Source organism: Branchiostoma belcheri, unplaced genomic scaffold, assembly GCF_001625305.1.
Source record: "Branchiostoma belcheri isolate BF01 breed outbred unplaced genomic scaffold, Haploidv18h27 scaffold109, whole genome shotgun sequence".
Classification (NCBI taxonomy): domain Eukaryota; kingdom Metazoa; phylum Chordata; class Leptocardii; order Amphioxiformes; family Branchiostomatidae; genus Branchiostoma; species Branchiostoma belcheri.
In genome coordinates, this window is record NW_017802480.1 from 955509 (window position 1) to 970555 (window position 15047).

Genomic DNA, 15047 nt, shown 5'->3' on the forward strand with positions numbered 1-15047 from the left:
CATGCTTTATCCACTAAGAAACATGGACATGATCAGGCACAGTTCTTAATAGCCCACGTGTACACAGAATCATATATGGGACAAATCTGCAATCTTGGATATGTGGAGACTATCCAGAACTGTGCCTGATCCTAGCCCTAACTGGACAAGCACGGTTGTGGATAGAATAGGGTGCATGTAATGTTAGGTACTAACCTGTAGGGATAGCCATGCCAGCCTGAAGCCATCCAGCCATAACTGCTGCATCAGCACAACAGACGCAGTACAGCCGCACAGGAGCAACACCACCAGGATCTGGGGGGGGGGAGAAAATAAGTAAGAAAAAACTGGAAGGCAAATACCTAAATTTTTGCAATTTTCACCTATTAGGTCTCCAGATGATGACATTCATGAAGCCAATCCATACTTAAAGTCAATCTATACTTTTTACTGGAAACCATTTCTTACCTTGTGGAGCCAGTGGAGGTACACAGGAATTTCAAAACACACGTGGATGGCAGCTAATAACTGTAACAGATAAGGAAGCAGCAAGGTTATGGATGTTTCTCACCACTATAGAATGTGACACTGCAAGACATTGTGAGCCCATTTTAAAAATGCTAAAAATGCTTGCCAAAAGCTTGAGGTTGTGTGATTACTCTAGAATAATAAAAATGAGCTCCTAAGACTAGACCACCAAAGTCAAAGTACCGTTAGAAACAAAAGTGACTCACAAGTAGGAAGACAGCGTATCCAAAGGCAGTGGAAGTGGCTGCCAGGATGACCCAGTACCAGTTCACCCACTTCCCTGTCTGCTGGTAGATCCACCTGCAAATACAGACAACAAAAACATCACATACATGTATGTTACGAGGTCATTTAAGCACTGAACATTTAGTTACATGTAGGTGGTACAGGTTGTGTTATGTACATTATTTTGCCACTTTGAGTGTGTTTGAGAGATCTCTAGTTTAGCACCTGCCAGATATGCACAGTTTAGATATGAAGGAGTGCGTTATACAGGGTATAGCAGATTGCATTAGACACAGGCGCGTTTAGGGTGACAAATGTATAATTATGACCTATTGGAAGAACTATGTTGACATGTAATCTTTGACCTGGTATTACTCAAATTGGTGTGTACATTTTGTACATGTTTTTCTAGCTTTTTCTCATCTCAGGAATGAAACTGACCAGTTGAAGTCGTCTGCGTCGTTCCAGACCACCAGCCAGAAGTACATCCAGAAGGAGGCGAACCCCACAGCCAGCAGCATCACCACAAACCAGATACGCTCCACCTGGGGGCACAGTGTATAACATAAGTCTACCTTACATCAGCTTTAGAGACAATGTAGTTACTTCAAGAGAAGGTCTCTTGCTCTACATAGATGAATCCTCACGGCCAGCAGCATCACCACGAACCAGATACGCTCCAACTGGGGGGGGGGGCACAGGGTAAAATTTACATGTATCTTATACCAACTCAGAAAAGAGCAAAAAAGAGTTATACCTCCAAATAAAAGGGCCGTTGGCCAAAGATTAAAAGAACTTGTTTTTTCCTACAGCTATCCACTGCTTAACTTACAGCAGTGGATTAAAGCTCAATGCAGTGCAGTATGAGCATTCTCACTTGATACATGTAGCTACAAAAAGTTGGTGCTTAGTAGCTAGAAGATATAATTTAAGTCACTTAAAGAGAAAGAATACTTAGGTCTCTTGCTCCATACAGAGACTCTCATACTGCAACTGAAGACAACAAAATTGATATTACATATTTGGTAGCCTTATATATGCTGGAAATCAGTCAGTGCAGATGATGATACTTTCAGCGAACACTCACCCATCTCTTCTCATTGGGGTCGACCTGTTGTCGCCATCGGCAGCCGTACAGCCCCAGCACGCAGGTGAAGCAGAACGTCTGGTGCCGCAGGGGGCCGCCCGATACCATGGTGGTATCCTCTCCCTCCCCCTGCCCACCCCCTCGAGACCTGTGGGTTTCAAAAACAAAGTGACAGTACATGTTTAGAGTTAAAACTTTAGATCCAACACAAAAAGTTCTCTCACTTACAGCTTTCAATCAGTCACTCTGGTCTTCCTCAGTAGACTGATCCAGTGAGGCTTGTCATGTGGCTTCTTTGAAGTGTGACGTCAACACTGGGCCGGCCCCCGTCAGTCTACTAAGGAAGGCCAGAGTGACTGGTCGAAACCTCTGGGTGAGATACCTTTTGGGTTGGAAGTTTTAACTCTAAACATGTAACTACCAACACAGACGAACTTTCATGATAGTATAAAAAGTAACAGTATGTTGACAAGAAATGGTGTCTCAATGGTTTCAAACAAAGTTATCACATTGGAATTTCAAGCAAGGAATACTTAGAACAAGAGAGACTATGAAATACATCATACATCAGTTTTGTGATAACTGACCGATGAATGTAATGTGATTTTATGTTGGCTGTATGTCAATTTAATCCTATGTCTTTTATGTACATGAGTCTGGAAGACTAAGTGTTACTTAGTCATAGGTTACAGCTAAAGGAGAGATTGAACTCTGATAAACTCCAATCCAATGCATACCTTGAGGCAGAAATGGTCACCTGCAGTCGATGGTACATAGAGAGAAAATGGTGGTGGACTCAGCACAGGTCCTCACTGAAACACACAAAAGGAGAAACGGATCATAAGTTTTATGTATGTACATTGGTATTGTACAGAATGGATATTAGCAAAGCTACAATGTACATGCCTTCAAGTACAAGAGTTATCAACCAAGGATAGAGATGTTCAAGAATTCATTCTTTCCTAGAACTATCGCAGAGTGGAACTCACTGTCACCAAGTACAGTAGGGGCATTATCATTAGATAGCTTTAAACAATGTTTAGAGTTAGATGTTCAAGGGTTAGGTGTAACAAGTCGATCGGTGTAATGCAGCCAGCTGCCACCGTGCCACGATTATACCGACTATACAGATACATGTAGGTGTCTGGGGTCAGTGATCAACAGGAAAAATTTCGAAAACATTATTATCTATCAATTGTTGATGAGTGAACAGACTGTACTCAAAACAAGTCAAATGTTTTACAGTACACTATTACTCAAAGTTGCCTATAATTGACTGCAACTTAATTACAAGTCCCAGGGTGTACCCCAAAACTAGCAGAACACAAAAACGTAGATATCATCTGGTCTGTGCCAAGCAATGAATCCCGTAAGTTCAGCCAATCCCGACCGTGGCAATGGATTATTACCGCATGTGTTACAGTACCTGCCAGAGATCTACACAGGAGCAGTGCAAACCCAGCAAGATAAGATCTAATACTGCTACGGGCTGCTTTAATCACATCCCTGCTCAACATGAATTTCTTCCTATAGGCGCTCAGTTTTCTACAGGCTTAGTTAGGCCTAGGAAAAAAATGTTGTGTTTTCTGTTTCAGTTCTGAAAAAATTAGGGTCGGTAGGTAGGGATATCTAAAACTTGGCTGATATCTATAGTGGTGATCCAACTTATACAAAACAGTTTAACAAAGTAAAACTTGCATGAGGACACTTTTATTTTCAATGTCAGTGTTAGAAACCAAATTGTACAATGTTTCATCACTCAGTTGTCAGATCACGTAGCTAGAAAAGGTTAATCAGCACAAAAAATTAAAATTTATGTCCCTTGCACATTTATGTCCACCCTCCAAAAAGACTAGGGTCGGCAAGTTTTTCTAGGGTCGGTCGGGAAACAGGAAACACAACTTTTTTTTTTCCTAGGCTCTACAATCGTTCAGTTCTCTGCAAGCTTAGTTTAATCAGTATGCTGGGGTAGTCCAAGGCCTTGGCATTGTAAACTATCCGCAGTAGTGATAGATAACGTCTTTCCAACCTCCTGCCTGGGAGAGGCCTGATTATCATTTAGGGGGGAAAATTATGGTAAAAAGACTCGGGAGTATCTGAAGTGAAAACCCAAAGCCATGTACTGAACTAATGTTAATGTTACAACCATTCTGGGTGTTATTTTTTCAGAAATAAACTGTGTTAAAGTGTCAATCTTTAGGCAATATCTGGACAGAGTCAAGAAAGTCTGCAGGGCTAAAGATAGATACCAGCTACAGATGTCTACTATACATGACATGTCGATGAAGGTTCGACATCCAGGTAATGAGATACACAAGGAAGATAGTGTTACTCAAGCAAATGGACAGATTTTGAAAACTGTCAGATGTCTCAAGTAGCATCCACTACTTCTTAACTACTCGATTTCCAGGGGACTGTTCTAGTGCAGCCAGTCAAAGTCAGTACAGAGCTTGATAGAGATGTATCGCGTCTTCATACTGACATGCTACCAGCCGTAACTAAACATATCTGTACAGCCAGTATACCCTTCAGGAAAACACACTAGCTTTCAGTATACTGTGAATGATGAAACTATTTGGTATCTCTCTAGTTTATACCAGGAAAGTATTTTCTTACAGCCTAGGCAGACAGCACCACAAAGCCGGTACAGAAGATGATCGAAACTTATGGTGTCCTTATACGGACATGCTATCAGCTGTAACATCCTCCACCTAGTGTCTCCAAACCTCACCCAAGATTTACGACCCAATATCTCAGCAGGGCTGGGGTGGAGATGGCAGTAAGTAATGTGTCTATAGTCAGCTTTGGCTTTAACCGAGAAGCTAATATTCCACATGTCAGGACAAGATGTGATGTGTAAGGAATGGGTGGGGGTATGTATACCAGGAAAATTTCTCTGGTGCTTTTGACACGCTTGAAGCAAGTATTCAGTAACCAACAGGTGAATGCCCTGCTACAATATATAAGGGCATTAACCCTGTGGTAAGAGCTGGGAATCAAACTCACAACCTTTTGGTCCAGAATCTTCTGATTCTAAGTCAACTCTAACCACAAGCTAGGCTACTTTGCCACTTGATAAACTGCTTCATAAATTGTTGACTTTATCACTGAATATGCCATAAGACTAAGAACAGAAGTTTATAAAACTAGTCTGGTAAGGCAGCTAACACTGAAGATATTTCATTCCTACGTTATCAGTAAACTATACCTGCAGTGCACCTCTGTAAGGTGGCCTAAGGCCTAGCCTAACCCACCTACCATAGTGAGATACACACATGTAATAAATACAGCTAACTGAGCCAGAAAACCTCAACATTCCTCACAATCTGACAGGACAATATTGAAAGCTCTTCCCTAATCCGACATTTAAGTATCACGTTTGCCAGAATCGATGTTAGTGGTAGGATCTCTGCCCAGAGGATACTGATATCATCGGTAAGACCAGGAGCACTAGAGCCATGGAGAATAAAACCAGATTATGTGGGATTCAAGTTGGAGTTTGATGAATGGTGTTCAGAGGGTTTTCGATTAAGCTGACATGCCCTGCAGACAAACTGTTATAAGTTCTGCAACTTGTTCCTTGCCCATATACTATACACTGTTTTTGTGCAATCACAAAAGCTGTCTACTTTACATACAGTCTGTATTAAGCTGTACATGTGCATTGGAGAAGTACATGTAGATATTGCTACAAGGTGTGGTTTTGATAATTTAGACTCTAAAGAATGGGAGGCAAAGTAAAAATATCACAGCACTTTGTATTGATTCTTAGTTGCAAACACTGTTAGTATGCTACAAATACATTTGCATTGCTAAAATTGCTACTGGTATACCAAGACATTAACTTTTACACATCGGTAATTGATAATATAGATCAAATGATTTGATTCCTACCATTTGCTGCAAAAGTTTGAAGCCTTCAATATTAAGATTCTGCAAGACATAAAGCTACAAAATTTGCTACACTTGGTTTCTAAAATCTTACAAGCTACTTCAAAACTTCAATGCATACAGTGTCCTTGGATTGCTAAATTGCTTTTGCTGCATGTACTTATAGGGAATACGAAGGTTGCCAGGCTTTACACCTTGTATCCAGGAGCTATCTGTTTCCTAAATTGCAACACTGAGGTGCTAACATCTTGGGAGGTGTGAATGAAAAGTTGAGACAAGTTAAGGATAGGGAATTAACACCTAGTAATGTAATAGGTACCTATATTTCTTTCTCATCGTCTTAAGTCAAATTGGGAAGAGTGAAGATGAAGGAAAGACTGTTTGTAATCACAATGCATATTTCAGCACCAAGGACAGTACACATATTCCACAAGCAGAGCTGCTGCTTTCTTAGACTGTCTAGTACCTTCCAAGTGAAGCACAGAATAGAGAAAGAAAAATTTCTACCAACAACAACCTACACATTGAAGTGACCAGAAGTTACCAGAAGTAACTTGCTGGAAGCCATCTTCAATGCCAATATACAAGAATTAATTTCCCTTCCTATGGACTGCCACCCTTTCCATTAGCAAGTAAACCAGAAAACCGTACCTTAACCCTCTGGTCAACAGGCAAAGTCACTTGCCACTTAACTACATAAAAACTTAGGAAGTTATGTTCTAACTTATATTTGTCATTTGATCATTATTTATCATCATCACTATTTATAGGGAAGAATGTTCTTGAGATTAACATACTTATAGTGTTACCTATTTTTGTCATTACATCATTATTCAAAGTCAAGAATGCCCTTAACAATAACATACCGCACTTTTCTATATAAGTTTTTTTTGCTTTAATGTACTAGGACTCCCAACATGGTACCCTGGCCATAAGAAAGATGCCTTCCCAAATACAGAATGACCGGTGTTCTCTGGTCAATTACAGGCCTAAAGGTCACATCCAAGACCGACCGCCTGATCTTTCACCTTCCATGAAGTTTCTAGGAATTTTTCCAAGACGCCATGACCTTGAGAAACCCTCAGGACCTTCTCCGTACTCCTCCAAGACGCAGGTAAGTGCCGGCTAGGTTTGCGAGTCGTTAATCTTCATACAGACAGCCCTACAGGGTACTGATGACTGGGCTGTGGTCTCCATGCCTAATCAGCATCTGGTCATCAATCATGTGAAACTTAGCCTTCCTGGTAGATGTTCTCAACTCAGGGCTTGAAATATATATATACAATGTATATGCACTGGTGCAGGTAACATTTATAGTTGCCTGGTTCACGTAAGTTTTACCTCCACCACAGTTTCTTTTGCTTTTGTTGGTCATCATCCAAAAATTGAAATGTTATAAGGGATGTTTCTTGGAGCACCGTTTCTAATTTTACTAAGTTCTTCTATAAGGGAATACAGGAACTTGTGCAGAGTGGATTGTGAACTATTAATGCATACCGGAGAAGTCCCAGTACTTCAAAAACTTACTTAAGGTACTTAAAGAGCTACCAGTTATAAAGTGGATCTACAATGCACTGAAACGACTTAGAGTTAACAATATAACCACCCCTCTAGTGCCAATCCTCGTTACACTGAAGTCATCTTGCTAATAGAAACATTGGGTAGATGGTTGGTTGTCTGAAATGTTGCCTCTCTGAATGTCTTAAATGGAAGGGACATTTTCTTACCTTGGTTGATATCTTGAGTAATTAAGTCAACTACTGCTCCTCTCAGATTGAACTTTGATTTAAACTGCCAGAATCTTAAATCTAAAAGAAAAATGGTTTAAAACTTAAAATAGACTACTTTACAGCCCCTACAAACATTGTAAAGAAAAGGGACCTTTACATAATGTCACCTTGATGGTGGCCTCGAGTAATTAAGCCATCTCTTCATGAGGAAGCTTAATTTTCTGTTCAAATGACTTAGTCGCGACAGGCGATAACATTACCATTACGGTACAGTCCATTCCAGTCATGTTAGTCTTTGTACACAACCTTTTTGTAATGAAACGGCGCTTCTTAACTTATTTTCAGCACGATCTTTGACAGAGCCAAAATGAGGCACGTTGTAATCACAAAGGAACATCTACACAACTCATATAAATGCAAATTGACACATTAAGCCATGGAGACAGAGTGTGTCAGGCAATCAAGTTGATCTGTGATTAAGTCGGCAACAGTTTTGTTTTGCTGTACAAGTATGGCAAACACGCTTAGACTAACAGTCTAGTAGGAAAGCCAAGTGATTGATGAATTTTACTTTTGCTGAGAAATCAATGTTAATGGCTGTTTTTTACCTTTTAATTTTAGTGTTTATGCCTTCTTTTTCAGAATCTAAAGCTGGAGTGTTTAACTGAACAGCATTCAAAAAAGCAAGCTACACTTTTGTTAAGTTTCCAGCTAAAGTTTCTTCCAACACAACCAGCAAATCTGTCCAAAATTTACCCTTGTCATACGTGAAAAATTACATTTCGAGATGATCAGCGTAAATGCCAAAAGTCTCATGTCTCCACCAGAAGTGACATTGTGATCTTGGCTGTCGGACATGTTCTATATGATCTTGTTACTCTGAGACAAAGGTGAAGACAGAAAAGGTTAGCTTCGTCACCTGTCCCCCTTGAGATATATATGCTGTCATGTGCAAGGTACCCAAGGGGATGGCATTGATAGTGTAAATACATGTAGCCAGAAACTTGCTATGGCCTAGTGCTTGGACAGTCCTCTTCCTAATCAAAAGGTTATGGGTTCAAGTCCCAAGCTTAAGCCCTCAGTGTCTTGGTCACAGACTTGCACGTTCTTCCGAAAATACTTGCACTTGCACGTTCTTGTAAGTCATAACTTGAAATTCAGAGCGCAAACTGAAATCACGTCATGTGCAATTCGAGGTGGATATAATATTGCATATTGTCTGTCATAGGAATGGATCAATCAGTCGTATGTTACGGGTTCAAGTCCCAAGCTAGCCTGTAGTATTTTGGACATAGACTTGCACGCTCTTGTAATTTGTAACTTGAAAGTCAGAGTGCAAACTGAAATCACGTCATATGCAATTCGAGGTAAGATATAATATTGCATCTTGTCTGTCATAGGAATGGATCAATCAGTCTTATGTTACAGGACTGGTTCAAGACCCAAGCTAGCCCTCAATGCTTGGACACAGACTTGCTTGTTCTTATAATTTGTGACTTGAAATTCATAGCGCAAATCACGTCATATGAAATTCAAGGTGGATATAATATTGCATCTTGTCTAGTCATAGAAATGAATCAATCAGTCTTATCTTGCTATAATTTATAAACTGCAATTACAGTAACGCGATGTTATCTCTGAATATGGTTTCATACGTCAGTCTCAATCTGACTGTCACAACTGAAAATCTGCGACAAACGTGATACGGGAAAACCGAATGTCAGGTCTGAATGTTCCACGATGATTAAAGATGAACATCCAAGGTTAAACAGATATGATCCACTGAGAATTGGCTTTTATGGCGTAATTTACAGGGAATAGCTAATATAATAGTAACTTAAAAGACACTTTATACAGCCACAACACCAGACCTAGAGTGCTAGCATCATTTTTCAAGAAGGAAGGACTATTACCACCTTAGTCTATACCATTTTCTCTTCTTGGTTCTCAGTTCTTTTCACTAAAAATTCAGCAAGAAGTCAAGATGAAACATTCATCGACAAGCTCTGAAGAGAAGCACTAAGGTTTGCAACTAGTTTTGCTGACATTCTAATAGACTGTAATCTATGCTGTAACCTACTATGCTGTGTCCCTACATTCTAGGTTAGGTGCACCGGTGCGACTATAGCTATTCCCAAAAATGAATTCTCAGCCCTGCATCTGTATATTACTCAAATTTTGCCTCTTCCACTCTGAACTTTTAAGTGTCACTTTTATTTACCAATTACAAACATGATGACACTTAATAATATCCCAGTACACTGGTACCCCTGCTGGTATATTGTACCATCAATCATAGTATGACAGCTTTAGTGGCTAGACCCTAAGTGTCACTAGAACAGTTCTGTTGTATTGGATTGCATTCTTGGGAATACAAGTCAGGCCATTCAAATTTCATAAATTGCTCAGTTGAGATTTTAGTCACTTAGGGGGAAGGACCTAATACTAGCCTTTTCTTAAAAGACAAAATGAAGTGGTTAGAAAATACCCCAAGATTCCAATTGAATGGTAAAGGTATAAAAAGGGCATCTCTGCATGTGAACATCATATGATTTCCCTTTCCAACATTATTCTTTTCATCCAATCATAACAGCATACTGCTACATGTAATAGACATACTAGTACATGCAGCATGTCAATATTTCTTACATTCTAATAAAATTTCTAAAAATATGAGTCACTTTGGAAGTCTAAATTTAACTATGAATTTTGTACAAATCACACATTACCAGTCTAATGTCTTGCAGTCACGCTTGACTTAGTGAACAGAAGAAGAACTCAACCTGCAAGAAATAGATTGCTCCAATATGTAAACATGCAATTATAGAACTGCCCCTCCACAAACCCATGCCATTCATTAGGATGTTAAACACTGCATTTTCTCCCAGTGGGACATACAGTGTTAATTAATAAAGAACTTCATCCATGCAAAATGTCATTAACGGGACCCACAACAGAGAAAAGCCGGTTCTAACTGCAGCTCTGGGGAAATAAGCTCAAGTTCGCAGCTGGATCGTACATTAGGCCGATTACTTCAAGAACTTCGGTTCAAAGCCTCGATCCACAAACACACAAAACAACACACTGGAACAGATTGTACACAGCGGGAGGCTTATCAGGTGTTATAGACTTACCGGTAACAAGTTTATAAACAAAACAAACATCACAAGAGTTTTTCCTAATAGAATTCATTGCCAAAAACATGTGCTTGAGTTGCAAACATAAACGTAAACAACATCTAGCTTAGCAGGTGTCATAGACTTAACAAGTTTAAATATACTACTAGACATCTGTCACCATCTCTAGACAAAGATCACAAGAATCTTTCTTAATAGAATGCATTGCCCCAAACATGTTCTTGAGTTGTAAACATTGTAAACAACATTTAGCTTAGCAGGTGTCTTGGATATAACAATTATATTATACTCTGTAGACATCTGTTTTTGTTTTAAGGTTGTTCATTTTCATATAGCACTCAAAGATCAAAAGGATCATTCCTTAACAGAAAACAAATTGCAAGAAACTTGTGCTCAAGTCCAAGTTTTTAAACAACTTACTATTGTTACATGCAAAGCAGAGCTGTCCTTGGCGCTGAACACTATCCATACAACATGAACATTTGTCTCAAAGAATGCCAATGCAGTCCCTTTAAAGGTAGCCTAGCCTTGTGGTACCTGGTTTAGCAAACAGTACTGTATGTGTGCCAATGAGAATAAAAGTTCCTTAGAAGATACATGTGCATTATTTTGCAGTGTATGAGATTTCAGTGTCAGATAACATGCCATAAAGGAAATTGTGTAAATGATTAATCAAAAGCAGCACCTCTGCACATTGCAGATGGTATAGAATTACAATTTTTTGCAACATGCTGGACACAATGTGGCAGAGTCAGCTTTGTCCCAGGAAGTGGCAAACTAGGGCAGATGATTCACAGTACAGGGCTACAGTAATTTCTTTCCTGGTTTCTGGTACATATCTATCTGACATGCAACGGAGAAAGAAAAAAGTGACAACCATGCTATCGGAAGAGCAGCTACACCAAATCTTCTGATAAACTTGAATATTATTCTTCAATAACAGTTACATAACATACTAACAGTTGAAAAGCTGTATGTCTGTACAACTCTTGAAGCAAGAGAATATAACTTGTTCTGTCAGAATACAAATGAAACAAAATTGCCTTTCCAATGGTTTTAACTTGTTCTGAAATGACACATATAAAATGAAATTGCTAGCTAGACAGTTTTATTAATGGCAATAAATGGCAAAACTGCCAACTTTTATTACTGGAAATGCGTGATTACCTCACAATATCAAAAAGGCCGGTGCCCCAGACAGTTGTTAATCTCCAAGCAGATCTTTTAGTGGCTGTAAAGACAGTATCAAATTTGCCAGACAGTATCTCTTTTCAAGTTGGGCTTGAATAGATAGTACTAGAATACTTTCGTAAGCTAATAACATTAGAACAGACCTGTCCTTGGTGCTGAACACTATCCATACATACAGAACAGACCTGTGTGGTATTTTGAGCCCTGTGACCAGACTACAGATAGTATTGTAATGCTTTCTGAAGCTAAAAACATTAAAAAAGACCTGTCCTTGGTGCTGAAAACTCTCCATACATATAGAACAGACCTGTGTGGTAGTTTGAGGCCTGTAACCAGACTATAAATAGTATTAGAATACACATACTTTTGGAAGCTAATAACATAAGAACAGACCTGTCCTTGGTGCTTAACACTGTCCATACATACAGAACAGATCTGTGTGGTATTTTCAGCCTTGTGTGACCAGACTACAGAAAGATGACTTTTGGAAGCTAACAACATTACAACAGACCTGTCCTTGGTGCTGAACACTATCCATACATATAGAACAGACCTGTGTGGTATTTTCAGCCTTGTGCGACCAGACAATGGATAGATGACTTTTGGAAGCTTATAACATTAGAACAGGCCTGTCCTAGGTGCTGAACACTATCCATACATAAGAACAGGCCTGTCCTTGGTGCTGAACACTGTCCATACATACAGAACAGACCTATCTGTATCTGTATCTGTATCTGTATAGCCTATACGACAGCCTTTCGGCGTAACACACCGGCTTCTGTATAGCCGGTATAACCACCTTTTGGCATAACACACCAGCTTCTGTATCTATATAGCCTGTATAACCATCCTTTGGCGTAACACACCAGCTTTGCAGGCACGTGGTGCAGCGGCAGCTACCACAGAAAAGTGTGGTATTTTGAGCCCTTTGACCAGACTTTTGGGAGCTAATAACATTAGAACAGACCTGATTCACCAGAGCATTAGTGGCCACATAATACATGTACCTTAATGGATTAAAAACTAGGACACTGGCATCCTGTGGACTATAAGGTCACCAATGCCACAGTACATGTACATACATGTAGTACATGCACTAAAAGGGAAAATAGCATTGTAAAATATGCTGTATACATGTAAAACTGCTTATATTATACAGATAACCAATAGATTCTATGCTATACAGTATTGATAGATGCAGTGTACTGTATAACGCAAAGCATTGTATAACTATCAGTCTATTACTACACAATCGTGTACCTACAATGTACAGAGCTATTGCTTTAATTGATGGAAGACATAATGTATGTGGTGTAAAGCAAAGCATTGTATAAGACTAGAGGCTAGCTACATAAATCTCCATACAGATTCCCAGCTACCTACAATGTACAAATGAACAAAGCTATTATTCAAATTGATGGCAGAAACAATGTACATGTACGTCTGTAAGACAAAGCATTGTATAAGACTACTGGCAACTGGTTAGCTTAATCTAGCTACAAAGCTACCAATATTATATTGATAGGAGACACAACTATGTAGTGTAAGGCAGAGCATTGCATAAGACTACAGGCTAGCTACATAAATCTCCCTGCAGATTCCCAGCTTACCTGCAGCCTAGTTTCCCTCCCCGTGACTGGAGGACTGTCGATAAATCACGGCCGGTGTGGCCTGCAGGGATGTCAGGTCTAATAACCCAGTTAATCAGGACCCACCCTACAGCCCCTCCCCTCTGACTCACCCATGCTGCAGGACACCCTGTTCATTACCAGGGACACAGGCTAGGCCTGGGTAAGTTAACATGCTGGTTGTGAGTTGTTGTTTTTTTTAAAGAAAAAACATATTATCTGTATCAGTATATATAACCGCCCTTTGGCATAACATACCAGCTTCACGGGCACACGGCATGGCAGCAGCTAGCTATGTTATACCAAACGACCTGTTACAGCATACATTTGTATCTTTGCACATTTAATTGCAGGAGTTGTTTAAAGCTTTCTGGTGATGATGCCCCAACTGTGCTTGATGGCAACTACTTCCACTCTACAAACAGTACAATAGTTCTTGGTATAGTAACTGTACATTTTATGGAATAAGGGCCTGAGGAAAAAAAGCTGTATACTGCTAAGCTGTATACTTGTAAGCACTAGACAACCTGGCCTATAATTTTAAAAAAATGGGCCTTCATGATTGTCCTTCTTTATTCATCAAGCATAATTACTAAGCCACAACCTCTGCTATGTTGACATTAAGAGTCTTGTTTTTGTCTAAGCCCTAATCTGTCTGTCTGTATGCCTTAGACCAGGAGCTGTAGCTCTGCCAATTCTGTAAAGAAAACACAATTTTGAAAGGTGTGGTGGATAGGATCTCACTACAATGTGATGTTCACATTAAGCATTGTACAGGGTGGTACCTTCTGTTGAGCCCAAGCAGCCCTAATTTGTTGCAGTGTGTGCCCTAGACCTGGAGTGTAGATACAGAAACTGACTGTAGCAGTGAAAAGCTCAAATGCAGCTACACATGATCTTTAAGGAAAGCTCAACAACTACACTGTAGATGTACAGTGATCTCACTACATGTACATTATGTGATGTCCACCAAGTATTATAACTTCTTCTAAGCTCTAGCAGACTACTACTAATTTGTCTGGATGTTTTCGACCCTTTGCTGTAGCTGTGCCATCTCCACACCTGCCAAGTCTGATCACACGCCCGCCGCGCCCAAATCCCGCTGACGTCCCCGGGTACCAGACATCAGTAATGAAGCTGATCCCACAAACTAATTCTTCTCCAGCCTGGATTTTCCCTGCAGGAGAAGCACTTTGGCACACAGACCTTATGACTGGAGACACTGACTACCTTAACAGTAACTGTTTTGTGGCATAGAGAGCAAGAAATTTCAGTTTAGATCTAGAGCTTAGCTCTTCCTCCAAACTAATTTATCCATGGGCAGGATTTTCCCTGCAGGAAGAGCACTTTGGCACACTGGCCTGACATTTTATATGACTAGGAAATACTGCATGCCTAAACAGTAACTTAGCTGTTGGAGACTCGGCAAGCTATTTTACCATTGGCAGACCACCATTCTGTTATACATGTAATGATTCTCTGTTAGAAAATTCTTTCTCTAGAAAGCACTTTGGCACACAGACCTGACTTCTTATGACTAGGAGACACTGACTGCCTGAAGCTTACATCTAGAACTTAGCTGTTGCTAAGAAACTCTGCAATATAAGCCATTTTACTACTAGCAGATTACCAATCTATAATAATGATTTGT

General features: G+C 39.8%; 1 protein-coding gene across 3 annotated transcripts in view; it reads right to left on the bottom strand.

The window, feature by feature from the left end:
• Window positions 1-15047, bottom strand: part of LOC109481429 (glycerophosphodiester phosphodiesterase domain-containing protein 5-like) — a 66851-nt gene that overhangs the window by 7451 nt on the left and 44353 nt on the right. For all 3 annotated transcript variants that reach the window (XM_019784008.1, XM_019784016.1, XM_019784024.1), the window contains exons 2-7: window positions 2557-2631; window positions 1820-1967; window positions 1174-1277; window positions 714-807; window positions 448-507; window positions 196-294 (exon numbers count right to left, since the gene is read on the bottom strand). In XM_019784008.1, coding sequence (XP_019639567.1) covers window positions 196-294; window positions 448-507; window positions 714-807; window positions 1174-1277; window positions 1820-1967; window positions 2557-2594 — 543 coding nt within the window. In that variant the 5' untranslated portion in view covers window positions 2595-2631. The remainder of the gene's footprint in view (window positions 1-195; window positions 295-447; window positions 508-713; window positions 808-1173; window positions 1278-1819; window positions 1968-2556; window positions 2632-15047) is intronic.